The 18,645-nt window shown below is 44.6% G+C and overlaps 1 protein-coding gene across 1 annotated transcript; it reads right to left on the bottom strand.

Moving 5' to 3' along the window:
- Window positions 1-2,481: 2,481 nt before the first annotated feature.
- LOC135824335 (uncharacterized) lies at window positions 2,482-15,479 on the bottom strand. The gene is made up of 2 exons (XM_065337068.1): window positions 14,011-15,479; window positions 2,482-2,563 (listed from the first exon to the last, which is right to left on the bottom strand). Exons 1-2 carry the CDS (start codon window positions 15,477-15,479, stop codon window positions 2,482-2,484), a joined length of 1,551 nt encoding a protein of 516 aa, XP_065193140.1.
- Window positions 15,480-18,645: the final 3,166 nt, after the last annotated feature.

Here is an 18,645-nt window from a genome sequence, read left to right as displayed (position 1 = left end):
TATTTTGATGGATTCTCCACGTGACTCATCCTATAATTATGTACAATGATTCGTTTTCACCATTTAAGGCAGAATAAGCAAAATATACCCTGATGATGGTTATTTCGTGACCGAAACGTTGAATTAAAATGTTTCTGGGGAAACGCAGTCATTGAGTGTGAGCTAGTATTGCTCACAACCAAATTTGTAGAGAAAATATAATAAAAGGTATTAGCTGGAGAGATCACATCGCATGGCAGTATAAGTATCGGGCGCTTTTCAGCCACATAATTAATTTTAATTCTGAAGTTGATTGTTCCAACTAGGAACAAACGCTTCTTGCCGAACTTGACACTTGCCGAACTTGACACTTGACTGACTCACGACTGCCATGCCATCTAAGTTCGTATAATTTAATTCGTAACGAGAAAGGCACGGCGATATATAACGCAGAAATGGTGACTGCCCGAACTCCATGTTTTGTATACCGACAGTGAAGTACGGACACCGCAATCCCTGAATCTGAGAGCTTCAACTTACTATTATTATGTTTTTTAACAACCGAGAAAATGTGCGAATAACTTTGTGGGCTGCATGAGCCTGAGCTGAGGCTGTGCGCGTGCGCTGGTACATGTAACAATTATGGTCTCAGCTCACGGGTTGACCGCAACTGCACTAGGGCGCTTGTGTGCACAGCGGTGCAGCTACATCGCGCCACGGCTCAACCAGGACTGATGCACTGCGAGCACTAGCAGCTAGCAGCAGTGCGCTAAGAAATACACAGCTTACAGGCGCGTCTACCATCCGCACCACGCACCACGCAAGTGCTCCTAAACTGTAGTACAATGTCATGTGGATTATCTGGCAAAGGATCTTTGACTTTGGTGTCTGTCATGTGGATTATCTGGTCATGGATCTTTGACTTTGGTGTTGAAAAATATCTGGCTCGTCTTGATCTTTCAGGCCAGGAAAGCCGTGACATTGTACTATGATACAGTCCTTCTGCATGTACACACGACATGCAGTATGACATTCTGTGATGGTTTGTGGTAATACCTACTACTACTACTAGTAGTTCGATACATGTCCTGGCACAAGTTAGTTAGTTGCGAAGATTGTACAGTTCTATCGTAGACTGTAGTACTAGTACAGTGGATGCACGGTAGATGTGTACCACTCTGTTCTATTCCTACTTCACTGCGTTCAGGTAACTGGTTAGTTGAGTGATGTCGTAGAACAATAGTGAGCGCTTCAGTTTGATTCCGCAGCAGTATACCTGAATCATTGCCATTGGCAGTGGACCACGCTCTGTAAACCATGGTAAGCACAATCTTGCTCAAGATTAGCTGCGCAAGATGACTTACCCGGGATCTATCAAGGCATAGGCATAGTGGTGGCCTGCGGAAGCGAAGGCTAGTTTGTGTGTTTCTGAACATTCAAGCGATGCCAACGCGAATCCCGCGAATTATTATTACAACTCCAACTGTTGATTAGACTCCTTGCATACTTCAGCCAGAATTTCCCAGTGCCCATATGGTTTTCCTGTGTTCGATTTCATCTGCAGCCGATGATGCCTTTCAAAATGCCGCTGTTGCAAAGACGAACGTCGGGTCCTTGTGCGAAAAACATGGCTTTACTGTGTCTGCATTGCTTTGTAATTGGCGTCAGTCTGTTGTTGCTCCTGGATCTCATAATAGATATACACTTGTTCTATGCTGGCCGCGTTCCTGCAACAATGGAGGAGTGTCTGAAGGAAACAAGATGGCTTCAAGTTTGTTTACTCATTCTGCAATTGTTGAACCTGACGATGGCATACACGCTTGTACCTATTGAGAAGTTCTGCGGCCAGGAGTGCATGTCCATCGAGGTCGAAACCTCTATCAATTGTCCGCCAAAACCGGCCAACGCCAAGGCAGCGGAGTCAGCAGTGATGTGCGTCTAACATGCTGGAACACTTAGCAAGAAGAATAAGCTAAGTAAGACAATAAAGCATTTGAGCTTATATTTTTCTACAACGTTAATTAGTTATTGATCCTGCATCACATAATCAACAAAGCTCACAAGGGACTGAATCTGAGCGTTTGGCATTGCTGGCCAGTACGCGAATAAATTATGACTATCAGTTATCACAATTATATTGTTCAATCTCCGACAACTGGCGAACCATGTAATGCTTGTTTTCAGAACCCAGTGTCCTCAACGCAGACTCTCAACTAAAATTACTACTCAGAACAATGTTCCTTGATATTCAAGCAATGGTGTGATGTGGCATTTTTGTGTGCATTGGATGTGGCAAAATCTCACTGGCTCACTGGGCCTGTTCCATATCAAGCATGAAGATATCTATGACCAGTAAGCATTATTTAGTTATTAAAATTGTACTGTGCGCACTTCATGGCACATAAAGAAAATAGCCAATACACGAAAGTGAGGGTGAAACCAACCACGGAATGAAGGCAACAATTTAAAGAGAAAAAAGGAAGAAAAAGAAGAAGAAGGGCTTTACTTACGAAGAGCCTCAGTATCCTTGACGTGTACACGGATAGTCACCAGGGATGTACAAGTACCTAGTGTGCAAAGAGTGCTGAAGGTGCCATGGGGGCAGAGCGAAGAACAGGCAAACAATGGAATAAAATGCTCTGCAGCCGTGTCTTTGAATTTGATGCCTAACAGTGAAGTAGACTCATGAGACTGCTGATTGCACCGTTGGGCATGAATCTTTGAGTAACAAACGGGCCTTCCTTTTTTCTTTTTTTTTCTTTTTTTCACTATTGACACAGCCCTACTGGAAAACAGGTGGAGAACAAAAAGAAACGAGGAAAATGACAACACTTAGCCTCATAGGGGATGTAGGGACGACGTGCTGATATGCTGGGAGCAACTCAACCGACTAGAGGTCTCAGCGTGAGCATTGCAACTAGGCATCGAAAAATGGGTGGGGGTTGCACAAGAACAACTACAAAACAAACAGAAGCTAGAGAATACCACTAAAATAATAACTTGGTGCGAAATAATGAGAAGAAAATAATGGCGCCCAAAAGCGCTAAATACGAAATTAAGAAAAAGGAAAATCACAAACCCCTCCGCCAGGCTCCGGCCCGTCCAAAGTTTCACTGTACAGGTAGAGTCCTGTACTATGTTTCGAACCGTTATTCGAATATTTGAAATAGGTTTTGCTAAGGCACTGTTCTTTGGCGGCAGTGTGCAATGCAATGGGTGTACTTGGTATGCTCCACCTGATGTGACACATCACACTGTACACGTATTATTCCCCTGCTGCAGATCATAATAATATCAAATGAATTTGGCATTTACAATGTAGATGGTCTTTGTAACACAGAGAGACATAAACGAGGCAAACAGCTTGGCATGCGTTCTCTGTGGTTGCTTTGCCCATGTGCTATGCCTTGACTGTAAGTGTATGTTAGTTGGCATCTTAAGGGCTTCATAGGAAGCTGTGCAGGGTACTCTAAAAATTGAGTACATTAACCTTAAGTAAACCTAGAAGGGATGGAAACAAGGAGTACCGAGACATTCCATGAGGAGGAAGTGAGCTTGAGCACTACTGCTCAATAGCGCTAAACAATGGCCTTCCAACGGCCTTCCAACTGAGGAGATTCACGGATATTGGTGTTGTTTTTTCACGGCTGAGCTAAACGAAAGAGTGCAAAAAACGTATTTTCACTCACCATTTTTCTGTCGTGCTCTGCTGCTCTTCCACTGCGCAACTCTCCCCCACCTGCCATCGTGGTCTTGTATTCCTGCTAGAGCGTGGAGTTTTTCCCGCCCTCCCTCCCTTGGGTCCCGTACGTTTTTGGGCTTTCATTGGGTGCTGTTTTACTGGTTTCCATGGCATGCTTTGTTTTGTGTGTCTCTGTCCCGAGGGCCTCGTTGTTTTTTGGTTGTATTATTACTCCTTTCTGCTTGTTTCTCTTCAGTTTTTTCTTTTGGGTGTGACTGGCAGTGGGGCAGGTCCCATATTAGTAGAAGGGTTTTTAGGCCGCAAGGCGAGTTTTTCCCCCAGCCCGGTCTAGCGGTCGTGGCTGGAAATTTAGGGAGTGGGATTTTCAGGCGCTCCCCACTGCCCAGTCACCCACACCAGGACATTGCTCTGCTCGTGTCTTGCACTGACATATCTCTTGCTGGCCGCCTTGGTCTTTATTACTTCTTGCCTAGTTTTTTGCTAGCGTGTGGCTGCGAGTGTGGTGTGACAGTACATTCTGTGAGTACATTCTGGTAGACCACTACCCATCGTGAGTACATTCTGGTAGACCACTATCCCATGTACAATCTGGTTGCTATGTGAGTGAAAAGTGATAATTCCAAAAAGGGGAATGTCTCTGTACTCCTTGTCAGTCTTGCGCTACCTTGTGCACGTCTGACTGTCAAAACCTGGATTAGTTGGTGGGCTCTAACCCATAAGTTGTGCCCCACCGTTTTCCTTGTTTCCATTATTTTTAATTCTTTTTTTTTAAGATTTACGTTTAGCCAGTGTTGCTCACAAGCCAACACAAACACTATTTTGGTGTAACTAGATTGTGCGTCCACATTTATTAGGAACATAATTAATCCCGCATGTCACGTGGGGGCCTCTTGATCACAAGCCATTTGCGTCCACGTGCGAGCTCAGTTTACAGTTCCGCCAAAGTGCAGATAATTAAAATTATAGTACACGTCAGGAGGTAGCCATTTTGGTGCACAAGTGCCATGCGCGTGGAATAAAAGAATAAAACACGTCGTTGCTTAATCATCTCTTTTCCTACAACTTCATCCCGCAAAAGCACAAGCAATTTTATTTTTGTGTTCTTGCAAGCGAAATTTTGCAGTGCTCGGAGTTTGCTGATTCGAGAAAAGGAGCGAGCAGGACTGTTGCACCTCGTTCCACAAAACCATTTGATGGAAGCTGACTTAGGAGACGACAGCGTTCTGCTTGTCTGTATACGGTTGGTGACAGCCGCGTGTCTGCAGGGTTTGCTGTTCTTCGCGGAGATGTCTTCAGAAATTACATTGGGATTCTATACGTTTTTAACTGGTGAGGAGATTCCTGATTTAGTGCATCGTTTACTTCCTTTCATTATATTCATTAATGTAGCGTTTATAAGCGATATTGTTCGTCAGCTTCTACGTGATCTCTAAGCACTCTGTGTACTATGTCTTTTCGGTGTACTGTCATGTACTCCATTTGTATTGTATCTTTTTTACGTTGCATATCAGAAGAAACATCTACATTGTATAAGCTTAGCAGTATTTCCTTTACAAGGAACGGTGTGTCATGTTTTGTGAGCAAAGTCGTTAAAATGCTTCCTCGTGCAGAAAGGACAGCGATGCAACGCTTGTTAAGAAATACATCGTGCACCCCGAACACAGTGCAACAGCCAAAGTGCCCAATCAACAGATAGCCCTGCGAACAACACGGAATGACCATCGAACTGTAGTAAGCTGTCTATCTTCCTAAGATCTAAGAATAAGAGAGGGCACATTTTTCAATTTTGGCCTTTAGAGACGGGGACACTATTCGAGATAGGGCACTTATCATGAGAGGGCTCTAATCGCGCGAATACGGTATCTGTCATTTCATAATATTTATAACAGAAGTGTCATTTACATTTTGAATACTACGCAACTCCTAAGACTTCAGTGTTTCTCTCGTTATCTTTTTCCCAGCCGATCGCGGCGAAAATAGTCAGTAAAGATTTCTCGCAATTTTTTTCGGTTGCAAACAAGGTGTCTGGTTGAATTTATTCTTCACTTCTTTTTTCTGGCTTCCCCAGTCTATTTTTCTTTCGTTTCCTGGTTTTCTCAGTCTGTTTTTCTTCTTTTCTTGCTCCATCAGTCTGTTTTTCTCTTTTCCTGGCTTCTTCGGTCTGTTCTTTTTTTTCGAGCCTTGATCTTGCTCTTTCAAGTATTTGACTATTGTATGCTCTGCAATGCTTCCACGATGACATGTCGCCATATGGGATACACACTCCGATTTTCCCTAACTTCGTCCTTGCATCATGTATCCAGGTTATAACAATGTGACGGTCACAAACTATGAAGCGTTCTGCAACGTTGCCCATTCCTGTAATCCCCACGTGGACTGTTTTTCAATGGAGACATTTTTTCAATCTGCAACAATCTAAGTCCGTTATATTTCTAGACTTATCTCATCATCCGGTTCGCATCTGGCTGCGACCGACTACCCTTAAAAATTGTGTGCTGCTCCTATTGCCGGTCTGCCTTTCTGTGTGCAGTTATATTATGTGTTGGGGGGGGGGAACAATTGTGAAAATTGTCTTACTGCCCACCGATTGTTGTTGGAACTGGAGTCAGTGCGCGCGAGGAGCATGCACGCAGTATAATGAGAGTACTGAGATGACAACCCCTAAAAAGTGTGTGCTGCTGCCATTGCCGTGTCTGCCTTTCTGCTTGCAGGTATATGTGTAAGGGGGGGGGGAACAATTGTGATTTCTTACTGCCCACCGATTATTGTTGGACCTGGATTCAGTGCGCGCGAGGAGCATGCATGCAGTATAATGAGAGTACAGAGATGACGTACATGTACAGGTACAGTACAGTGTAGAGCACTACACAACTACGTACACCATACTGTATGATGTCACTAATGATGACATTATCGTGATTATAGTGCCGATGACATTCCACTTATTGATGACGATGACGTAACCCTTGGGAAAGCAGTTGGAGTATCTAATCAGCAACAATTGTCCACCACTGCCAGGCCGCTACTGATGCCGTTTCGCAGTGGGCTGATTCATTTTTTTTACTATTATTCACAAACCCAACTCGTAAAATAAATAATTATGTGGACAAAAACAAACAACTACTGAGTAGGGGCTGCACTGGGCAGCAATTCTGAGGTTGCTTCAAAGCCTTCTTCTCTTGCACCATGCAGCCTTAGTCTATAACACGTGCAGACTATACGCAAGCTACTTACATGTATCTGACCCCGCAACTCAGTTTGAAGGGAGATGACATGTCTGCTGTAACAACTGACGTTGGACATCTAATACTCAGTATTATTAATAGTAATACCTGTGCATGTGGTAGTCACAATCATAATTATCGTGGGTGATGCGAACATGCGACGAGTACGTGTTGTTCGGTTCGCTGAAATGCTCAGTCTTCATAACTGATGTTGACTGTCTGCCTTTCCTAAATCCACTCGTTGCGATTGAGATGCGCTCTACGTCTTTCTTGTTTGCTGCTGCTTCGAGTTTCATGCTTTAGCAATCATCAGGCAACCCTGCTTGTTGTTCCGCATTACGCTCTGTCTCCGCGGTGTTGAGCACTGTCAGCACACTGGCTACATCCTCCGTTTTTCTTCCTCTATTCAAATACGTTTTCTGAGCAGCCGCAGTGCCCTGGCATTGTGTTTAGTTTTACCGGAAAAGGGCGGTTTTTACTGAGATTTATTCGACATGTAGAGCTCTGTTTCACACAGTTATACACCAGTACTCGAAAAATGGTCTCTCGGCTACAAATTCTTCCAAAAATAATAAATGGGCCTCAACCAGCGAAAACAGCCCTTAGGGTCAACATTTTCAAAATTCCTTTTTGGTTAGAAATTTGTTGAACCATATCTACTGAAGGACCTCAGCCAAGAAAAAGTTCAATATTCCGATTCTAAACGGGTGTATACACCAATATACAAGGTGTACCCCAAATTGGTGCAATGTATGTATACGATGTATGTGTACAATGAATATTCAGCATTCGAAGGTGAGTGGGCAGCTTGAATACTTTTGAAATAGTGCAGTAAGCAGCTATAATGACAAAGAATAGCTGATGAGTGCGGAGAAATGATCGACATATTCGCAGCTGCATCCTGCGTGGAGTCGTTCCGCAATCTCGTTTTCCATTTCTTCCTCCGCAGCTGAAGACACGACGTCCCTGCCGTCAATAGCCCCAGACTCAGAATTTATCTCTGGTGACGACTCCTCATCTTCCGACTCTGACGAGTCATCGGCCACCTTGAGCCGCATCGCAGCAGGAGATGACGGCTGCGATTCCGCCTCGCTGTCGACATGCGGATGTCGGAACCAAACAACGTCTCATCCTTATTCTGAACTTCAGCGGCTACTTCAGCATCCACTCCCGGATCCCCACCAGGCTCGAGCTAGCTGTAGACAATGACTGCCGTGTGTGCGCTGCGAACAGCTCTGGCGTCCGCATCCATCGCAGCAAGATCAAGGAACACTGGAGTCGCCACTCGACACCACTTCAACTAACTTCAAAATAAATTACTTCAACTTAGTTCAAGCAAGGAGTTCAAGAAGTCGTCGCGCTGTTCGCAGCGCGATCAAAACAATCGTTGAACGTCACAAATCGACCTTTTTCTCGAAAAAATTACGAAATCTCTAAGGGTCGTTTTCGCTGATTGCGGCTCAAATATCCAAATTTTCGGGCCAGGCCCATCTTCAGGAATATAAAAATTTTCGGGCCAGGCCCATCTTCAGGAATATATTCCTGAAGATGGGCCTGGCCCGAAAATTTTTATTCCTGAAGATGGGCCTGGCCCGAAAATTTGGATATTTATTATTTTTGGAAGAATTTGTAGCCGAGAGACCGTTTTCGAGTACTGGTGTATACATGTAACTGTGTGAAACATGAAGCGGCTACAGTGGAGCCTGCACACCCTTAGGAAGATGTAGAGCTCTGAGCATGAGTAAACGATAATACGTTAGTGGGGAACTACTGGCGTCAAACAGAGAAAATAGAGAGGTTCAGCATAAAGTAATTACGTCAGTAAAAAACGTAGTCGATCTACGGAAAATCTTACGTAAACTCCATGCGCCTTTGTGTTCCACCATACGGAGTTTTCAAATCACGTAGCTGGCCTTCACAACTCCGACCGCGGCAGTGTACGACCGGATCGACCTGGGGAGAGAGCCATAATTTTTTACCCCAATCCCCTTACGAACCAGCTACGTTATCTGAGCCATATCTACAAATGTCCGCTATACTGTCCTTAGACAACTTTCCATAAGTGGAGTGCAAAGTCGCGAATTCATGGGTTTTTCCCGCCCACTAACGTAAAGTTGCTCAACTTTACGTAGTACGGAACCTCTCTCTCTTGTAAAAAAAACCCAACCACATTCACATGGTGATCAACACTGCCAGCCAAAAATAGACGTTATGAAGTTGTATTCATTGAAGAATATAGTAGGCTGTTTTCGTACCTCATTATACATGTCCCTGCTCTGAAGTACGAACGAAGTAGCGGTGAGGCATCCTGCAGCTTCATAACTCGAAGAGAATTGGTGAGCAAACATGCTCATTCCCTGGGCACTGCAAATTCATAACTCATTTCATTTTGCAGAATCATTTTCAACGTTTCGGCAAATTGCCATCATCAGGATTCACGGCGGTACTCTGAAGTAGATGTATAATGTACACGCTATCAGTTCGTTGGAGGAGCTCCGAATCTCATGGATGATATCTTCGCTGCCTCGGAAATCCCTGGGTACCGGGTCGACCTCAGTTTGTAAAAAGGGTGAGAATGGAAAATGTTGCGCGCAATAATTGAATGAAATAAAAGAATAATACCAGATCCGGTACCAGCATAGAAATGTCTTTACTTCAATACAACATGGATTACAAATGTTACCTGATAGAAAATCTCACATAGTTGGGGAGTGTGAGAATAAGATCTAATAATTTCGAATGAAACAATACTCTTAGTGCTTCTGTTGACTTATAAACAAGAGTCTTGTCTGGCATCAAACTCACGATCGCTGAAAAAATTTCAGGCTAAGTGAGTGGCAGATTCAGTGCAACACGGCGGTAAGGAGAAGATTGGTGTCACTGCTTGAATCGTGTTAATGCCATCACACAGCAAAAACTATATTCCTGTCCCCTGGTGCGAATAGTGGCTAAGTGAAGAGCAGATAATGTTCCTGCCCGTTGCTGAGAGATTACCAAGAATGCGCAAACCAATCATCTTATACTGTAGGAAAAGAATGAAATGGAAAAATCGTGCTTTTTGGCATGCAGCTTCAAACTTGGAAAAACTGATGTCCTGGAAATGGCTCCATGGCAGTGTAGGGCGTGATGTTTGCCCTATTCCAACAAACAATATTCATAATTTAGTAATAGAGACTTTCTTGTCAGCGCCAAATACACCCCTGCTCCATCTCCAGGAAAGTATAAACGGCTGCAAAGACGAACAGCACTTGACTTTCGTGATTTGCTTGTCAGAGTAAGGTCTCATTTCTATTGGCTTGGTGTAGTTCGCAAATAACGCAGATGTAGAAAACGACGAACTATGGCGGAATTAAGGAGCGGTATCCAGGAGACTGCACCGACCGCAAGACAAGCAAGCGCATTTGTCCAGTTACTCTGGCACTCGCTATTGAACTCATCACCTAAAGACCTGGAAGGCAATTCCCCATTGGGACCCGCTCCGAATTCTGGTGAGGGTTCTGAGGTGTTTTGGGGAGTTCCTCGGTTTCTTCCAGGGTTCAAGCTCGACATGTGGTTAACAGAACAATCAGGTGAGCGAAGCGTCTCACTCCAGGAGTTGAAGGAGAAATTGGCATTTGAATTTGGAGGTTACAATTCAGCACAGGAAAGCACCAAAATAAAAGTTCTCGCGTCGCATCGCTATTCTGCACATCGGGTACGCTTGTTAATCGAACTTGAGTCCAAGCTGATTTTTAGATCGGAAATAGAGGGTATTGAGAAACGAGTTGAAACATCGGCCAGCCTCTTATCCTATCACTTAGATGATTCTGGCCTACATATGTCCCTGCAACGAGCTACTGTGAATGTTTTTCTTCCTTGAAATTCCTTTTTAATTTGATGTGCATCTTCGTTGTTGGGTGTACCAATGTGTATTTGATCCACTAACCATTACTCTGTCCACATCATTGTTTTTGCAAACTAAAAATCCACTTTGATAGCGACGTCCATCCTGTCTTCCCGCTCAAAATGAGTTATATGTAAAAACAGATGTTAGTTTGGTTACGCTTTTTCCAGCTCAGACGCATTGCTTGTAAATTCACGTTTATTGTGTGTTGTTATAATGATGTTGTTGTTGGCTGTCGTGTGTCCAAAAATCTGCATGGTAAGGTGATTGTCAATAATATTCTACTAATCTTTAATCTGTACTTCCATGACCATGTGTGCATTTAAGTCGTCTTATTTTTGTCGACTTTTGGCTTGCACTTGTTTTGATTCACCTACTCCTCCGTTGTCCTTCAATCGTTTTTGATTTGTCATCTTTTGGCTTATAGCGTTGTGATGTACCATATACATGTAAGAGTTCATTTCGTGTGTGTGAGCGTGTGTGTGTATGTGTTTGCCACTTCCATCAGCTGTGTGGTGGATACCAGGCTAAACTTATTGGTGGTCAATGGTGGTCAATTCATCAGCCTTGCAAGCTGTTGAATTGTGTAATCCTTCCACACGTTGCTATATATAACATAGCTGTTCGCTATCATCGCCTCCGCGATGGGCATGTCTGCGTCTGAGTCTGAGTGGAACTGCGGCATACCAGTAAGCGCAAACCTATCGGACCTCGGTCCCAGACCTGTTCTTTCGAATAGAACAACATTTCTTGTTTATTTCATAAACCCCAGCCCACAAGAAATGAAAACATCTCAATTTGTTTACTGCACAGGAAGGGGCGTGTGCATGGCATGGAAACCGATTCCTCTGGTTGGTGGAGGTCCTGGCACCTCACCATCACTGGTGCCCAGTGCAGCCCCTACTCATTAGCTGTTTGTTTTTGTCCACATAATTATTTATTTTACAAGTACGAGTTCGGTTTGTGAATAATAATAAAAAATATAATTATTATCTAGAAAAGTATTGTCTTTCCGCCATTTCTTCCCGAAGTCAGATTTGAGTGACTACAATGCGAACAGGTCTCCTGTGTCGTATCCGGACGGCCCAGGGTTAGACCCCAAGGCTGCGGTTCGACATGAACTAACTTACTTACTAAACCTTCACATTACAAGGCCGTGCAGTGGTGGCCACTTGGAGAGAGTCCACCAACAGAATTACTCTTACGCACGCACGCACATATACCTAGACATACTCTCACACACACACTCAGGCATATACAGACACGTACACTCACACCAGCGTTCATGTTGACTCACATCTTCAAAGGAGCTAACTTGGTTCAAGAGACGATATTGAGAGCACAAGGCCAGACAGACGAAATCCGAAGCTTTCGCCTGAAGGCGGAAGGCAAGAGAGAGCGAGAAAGGAAGGTGATAGCAATAGTATCTAGTTGCGGCCATGGGCATCCATGGCCACGACATTGCTGGTCCCGCATGGAATAGCGTATCAAACCGTAGTAAATATGTGTACGAACTGTTGCATAAAGAGCGGGAACCACGTGGGGAAATAACAGCGTATACTAAATAAGGAAGGCCCCAGGCCTTGTGTGAAGATATAAAATAAAGACGTATATGAACCCGTTTACGGGAGATAGATAAATAAGACACCTAAATAAGGCATACTTGTCCCGTAGAGGCCTAAAAGGCACGTGTCAATAGTATGGATACGACACCTGCAACTGGTTCATCGACCTCTTCAAGGCCTTTGACATCGTGTGGCACAAGGGCCTGATCGCCAAACTTCGAGCCCATGGTGTCTCCGGCTCCCTACTCGCCTGGATAACTAGCTACCTCTTGGACCGAAATCTTTACGTCACAGTGAATGGAACCATATCTGACCCCGAGTCTGTGACATCCGGAGTGCCCCAGGGCTCCATTTTAGGCCCCCTGCTCTTCCTCACATACGTTAATGACCTCCCCTATGCAATTCCCAATATTTCTTTGCATGCAGATGATACTTCTGTCCTTGATTCCTCCCCATCTCACGCCACCCTGTACCCCAAAGTTCAGACCTGTATCAACGACATTGTCCACTGGATGAGCACTTGGTACCTTAAGGCAAATGTGACCAAAACCGACCTCCTCCTTTTTCCCCCTCCCAAAGATCCAGTGCCCATCTTCCACTTTCCGGATGATCCCGGTCGCTCTATCTCTGTAGCGCCCCACCATAAACACCGTGGCATTGTCATAGATTCCGCCCTCTCCTGGTCTCACCAGGCTGATCATGTGTCGTTCAAAGCATGTCGATCCTTCGGCATAATGTCACGTTACTTGTCCCATTCGCCCCAAAATTGCCCGATTAATTTTTATAAATCATACGTTAAAAGGCGACGTGGAGACAATAATCTTAATAATGCAATGAATATAACTAAATGCGCACTCATATCACAACCATGGGGACGAATCATGTATTCCAGAACGTTTTCTTGTCACAATTATCAATGGAATTCGTGACTAAAGAGAATGATGAAACTACAATAGGATTTATACACTTGCAGTGGAACAGCGAGGATACAAGCATAGTAAGAAAAATAGCACAAACCTAGGAACAATTTGCACAGGTAATAAACTATAGGTGAGGTGAGAAATAATAGGAAATTCAGCAAGTGCAGTGTGACAATGGACATGCATGTGTAAGTGTGTGTGAGTGCGAATTTACTGGAATAGCGTAAGTGCGGTGACATTTTCTTTTTGTTTACAAAGATTTGGATCACGAATGCGAATGTAGACTGCTTCTAGAACTTTCAACTGCTTGAAACTACTTGCAGAACGAACAACACTGAACCAAGAATCATCATAACTTTCACGACACACGGGGTTAGACAACAAATGCAATTTAATTGCCGATGTATTCTTCTTCTTCTCACCGCCTCCGCCTTCACTTGGTTTCTGACCGCCACCGTCCTTCACACCATCTGCACCATCATCGTCATCATCGTCATCGTCCTCTTCATCATCGCTGCCACCTTCACCTGTCGTCGGCTCTCCCAGCAACTGACCACCGGGTTCATCATCGTCACTGCACACGTCGCTTCCACACTCCTCCTCCAGCTGCCGTCGCGTTCTCTTCCTGACCGGTCTTCCCTTGCCATTGCCAAACGCCTGACAGTCGTCAACTCTTCCGCTGGCATCATCCATATCCGGAGAGTTTCGATGCATCTTTCCAGTCACCTCTGCAAACCGAGCTGCCGCCAGCCGTTTGCTCCTTCTCAGCTTTGGTGAGTTGCGGTTGTCTGCGTCCGGCGTTCCGGTACTCGCTGATAATGAAGATAAGACACAGTGTTCGTCTTTGTTTACATTAATGTTTGTTCCCAATTTCTGCGTGCTGTGTTGGTTTTTCCGAGACACCGTTTGTGGAGCAGAAGCCTCTGCCGGAACGGACAGTGGAGTTGGGTGCTTACGTCGTCGGCCACGCTTTGGTCGGGAGGACCTAGCCGCCTGTGACAATATTGAGAGCGGCACGTGTTGTTTGATACGTTCGGACAGATGTTGAAGGGTCCTACCAACATACCGACTACCACATTGTCGGCATTCAAAGTAGTAAATGAGGTGACTCAATTGTAGGGTTGGTAGGACATCCTTCAACATCGTGAACGAACGGATCGTAGTGAACACGGTAACCACATTGGTGGCAAAGTAGGTTTTCTCCACTAGGGATTTCACCACACGGGCCGTGTCCCTCGATTCTTTCCCTTTCCAGGGCAAGCAAAGAAATACGCGGCACGGCAACGGTCCGATAGCTCGTTCCTTAACAACAGGTGTAGTTGTTAGAAGTTTGTCGAGGAGCTGCTGCGGGTAGCCATTCTTCACAAATACGGAGCGTAGAAAATCAAGTTCCTGTTGTAGCTTTGTTGGTGAACAAATGCGTTGTGCCCTATTCACAAGGTTACGAACTAAGTTTGACTTGTACTGGGAAGAGCAGAACGAGTCAAACATCATGTACTGCCCGGTGAAAGTGGGTTTACGGTATACTGTAGTCAATACACCAGTCTGGGTCTTTTCGACTAACACATCCAGAAACAATAGCTTATTGGACTCTTCATGTTCACACGTAAATCTCAGTGCAGGATGGATTGTATTCAGTTTCAGCAGAAAGTCGTCAGCGTCTGCTCTCGAATCAAAGTACGTGAAGGAGTCATCCACAAACCTGACGTACAATTCCGGCCACTTATCTATCTTCGATTCACAGTACCCAACAAACACATTGGCTAGGACCGGACCCAATGGAGAACCCATAGCCACGCCATCCGTCTGTTTATACATGATGTCGTCAAATGAAAACTCCACACCACTCGTAACCATCAACATCAAGCGGCGAAAAGCCGCTTCGGACAGCCATGGTACATCTTTTATTTCCTTGTTGTGGTACAGTGTTTCAGCACAGATATTGATTGTCTCGGATAATGGTACGTTTGTAAACAGACTGACAACATCAAAGGAACACATGTGCGCAGAAGATGGAACTGGGTTCTCATGTAAGATTTCAACAAACTGGAAGGTGTCTTTGACGTTGTGCTTACAGTAGAAATCCAGCACTGGCTGGATCATCATACACAGCCATTTGGATATTCTGTATTCCGCTGAGCCAGTCATGGAGAGTATCGGACGTAGCGGGCAAGATTGCTTGTGAATTTTTGGCAAGCCATACATCCTAGGTCGCACCGAACCGATTGGCTTTATCCGTGCAAATTCAGATGCGAATATTTCATTTGTGTTTTTCAGTGTCTGCAGGTATTTCACTAGTTGCTTTTCTCGGATTAGAGTTCGATCGTGCGTTGATACAGGGCCAAGCAACTCAAATTTGGTCCTGTCATCCAAAAAAATCATCCTATTATTTCTCACCTCACCTATAGTTTATTACCTGTGCAAATTGTTCCTAGGTTTGTGCTATTTTTCTTACTATGCTTGTATCCTCGCTGTTCCACTGCAAGTGTATAAATCCTATTGTAGTTTCATCATTCTCTTTAGTCACGAATTCCATTGATAATTGTGACAAGAAAACGTTCTGGAATACATGATTCGTCCCCATGGTTGTGATATGAGTGCGCATTTAGTTATATTCATTGCATTATAAATCATACGTTCTTCCCCTTTTCACGTACGGCTTCCCTGCCTGGTCCACCATTAACAAAACCCACATAGGTAAATTAGAAGTTCTCCATCGCCGTATACTGCGCATCATATTTCGTACTTCAGAACTAAATATTGCGACAGAGCTTTAGGCCATATTTTCAATTCATAGCATTCCTAACTCATGACAACCACGCCCTCTTCAGCCGAACCATACAGACACCAGCAAGGACATTTCCGTGGAGAGATAATAATTATTGTTCCACGCCTCTAGACAGCTGTTTCGCTCCCTGTTTCGCTCCCTGTCGGAGCTCATCAGTAGAGGATGATAATGATGATAATGGAGGAATGATCATTCTTATACACCAGAAATGGCGCAAGTGCTACATGTACTTTCCATAGGCATTAGTATTCCGCGTAAGATTTTCGTCGCCTGTGTGGTGTGTTTCTCCACCAATGAGCGCGTACTATTCTCACACTTTACCACACTGGGTGTTCACATCGTCATACACAAGCACTCTGGGGTGGCCACTGGCAGCTAGCGCGTCGGCGTACTCAGGCACGGCTTCCTCAAAGACTTCCTTTGAGTTGGAAATCATCGCCAGACGCTTGTTGATGCCAACGGGTAAGCTCTTCAACACCTGCGGTGGGTGGTTGGACTTTGCGCTCACGTAAAGCGGAGTGTCGTTTGGCTTACGGTATGGCTTGAACGTACCGGATTCCAGGCACATGGTTATATCTAGGTAGTTGACCATGCGCAGGTTGCGTTCAATCGTTATCTTCAGGCCGCACGACTTGAATACTTCGATTATTTGTTTTCTCACTCTGTCCGCTACGGGTCCACTTGCATCCTTCAGCACTGAAAGTCCATCGTCACGGTAGAGCCCCACCGACGTCCAGTCCAGGTGCACAGCTAGCTTGTGGAAGATGTAGGCTCCAACAACTTCACAGGCATCCGTACCGTCGTATGCACCCATGGTAACGTCAAACATATCACCTCGGTGTTTCCCAGCTCCTCCAACGAACTGATAGCATTGTCGATTAGAAATGTATTAAACATGTGACCTGATAGAGATCTCATATAGTTGGGGAGTCATAGCGATAAGATTATAAAATCTAATAATTTCGAATCATACAATACTCTTAGTGCTTCTGTTGACCTATACACAAGAGTCTTGTCACGCATCAAACTCACGATCGCTGCAAAATCTCAGGCTAAGTGAGTGGCAGATTCAGTGCAACACGGCAGTAAGGAGAAGTTTGGTGTCACTGATTTATTCGTACGACTGCAAGGAAGATAAAGGAAGGCGTGTTAATGGATGTGGATATAGGGGTTGAGCGTTTTGCGTTTGGTCAATGTTGGCGAGATGTAGCCAGAAGGCAATTTAAGAAGGGTCATGATGAGCAAGAGGAAAGTAGGAAAATATCCCTCCGGACAGATCAAAAGCTGAGGAAAATGTCAACGTCCACCAAACATCCGCCACTAATGGAAGCCGAAGAAAAGGCAAGGATGAGACGACTCAAAGATAACCTCGGCACACTATACAGGAGGGAGATGAGGCTTGGCACAGTACGTGTTTTTTTACTTGATTTTTTGGACTTTTTTGGACTTGGAGCAAAATTCTGCACACTTTTACGTGTTTCCATGATACCACAAGTTGCGCACGGTCTGCTTACATTCAAATACAGTGCTGCCAACAAATGATAGCGTGCAACAAAAAATCTTTCCATGCAAGTGCACATTTTCGGCCATAACTCTTGAACGGCTGGTCAGATCGAGAAAAAAAAATTCAGAGATTTTGCAGCTGTTCATGCTCTTTCAACTGATGTTGCACTCGATGTGAATTTACAAATTCGCCTTTTAAGGGATTTTACGACCAGGCTGCCACCTTAAACCCTCGGACAAGAGCAAAGGTTTTGTTGTCACGGCCACGGATCGCTACATCGAAAAAGTCAACAGCATCCTTGATTGTAAAGCCAGCTACGAAGAGTGCAGCGTTGCAGTGGGTGACCTGGACAGGGGGTCGGCAGTTGTATCAAAAGATATCTCGACAGGAAAAATCCCCCCAAGTCACTTGCGCGCGCCTTGCCACCGCATACTTCGCGCTTGCCGGTGTTCTACGGTCTCCTGAAGGACCATAAAAGTGGTCTTCCCCTGCGACCTGTTGTTTCGTTATGTGGTAGTCCTACAAGTAGCATTTCGTTACTATTAGAGCGAATACTCAATCAATTGCTTAGGTAGCGTACACATGGTATACTAATTAACGCATACATCTGTATTGATTCCTTTATAACTTCGAGATCCATCAAAGAAACCTAATGAAATTTTCTGTACTCTTTCTTTAGACAGCACAGATACAATGCCACGACAAAACTAGACCAGAAGTGTGACCCTGCCTGTGGCCAGACTTTACCAGTGTGGCCTTCCGATCTTTACAAAATCCGGCACGGCGTGCAGCATACAGAACACATTGCATTGGAAAAGATCCCAATTCTGGTGTATTGATGTTCTATAGTCCACTTCGGAGGGCACAAAACTAAGAACACCAGGAGAAATTCCATGAATCTCACCAGAGGCCAAAAAATGCATACGGGAGTGTAAAATGCGCAAAACCAGCAATTCAAGAAGCAGGCAGAAAACAGTCCAAGTATCAGCTAGTCAACAGGAGAGAGGTTAGTGCCCCGGACAATCCAGCTAGGAATCAAAAATACATACTATGTACATACAGAAAAACAATATCCATAG

The sequence above is a fragment of the Sycon ciliatum genome, chromosome 9, assembly GCF_964019385.1.
Source record: "Sycon ciliatum chromosome 9, ocSycCili1.1, whole genome shotgun sequence".
In the NCBI taxonomy this organism is placed as follows: Eukaryota; Metazoa; Porifera; class Calcarea; order Leucosolenida; family Sycettidae; genus Sycon; species Sycon ciliatum.
This window is presented reverse-complemented; position numbering and strand designations above follow the sequence as displayed.

What these genes read in the sequence shown, in the direction of transcription:
- LOC135824335 (XM_065337068.1), bottom strand. Translation starts at nt 15,479, where the DNA reads ATGTATGGCTTGCCAAAAATTCACAAGCAATCTTGCCCGCTACGTCCG. An exon ending in AAACGGCTGGCGGCAGCTCG is followed by an intron (nt 2,564 to 14,010) that starts GTTTGCAGAGGT and finishes TGGCACCTTCAG; the next exon opens with CACTCTTTGCACACTAGGTA.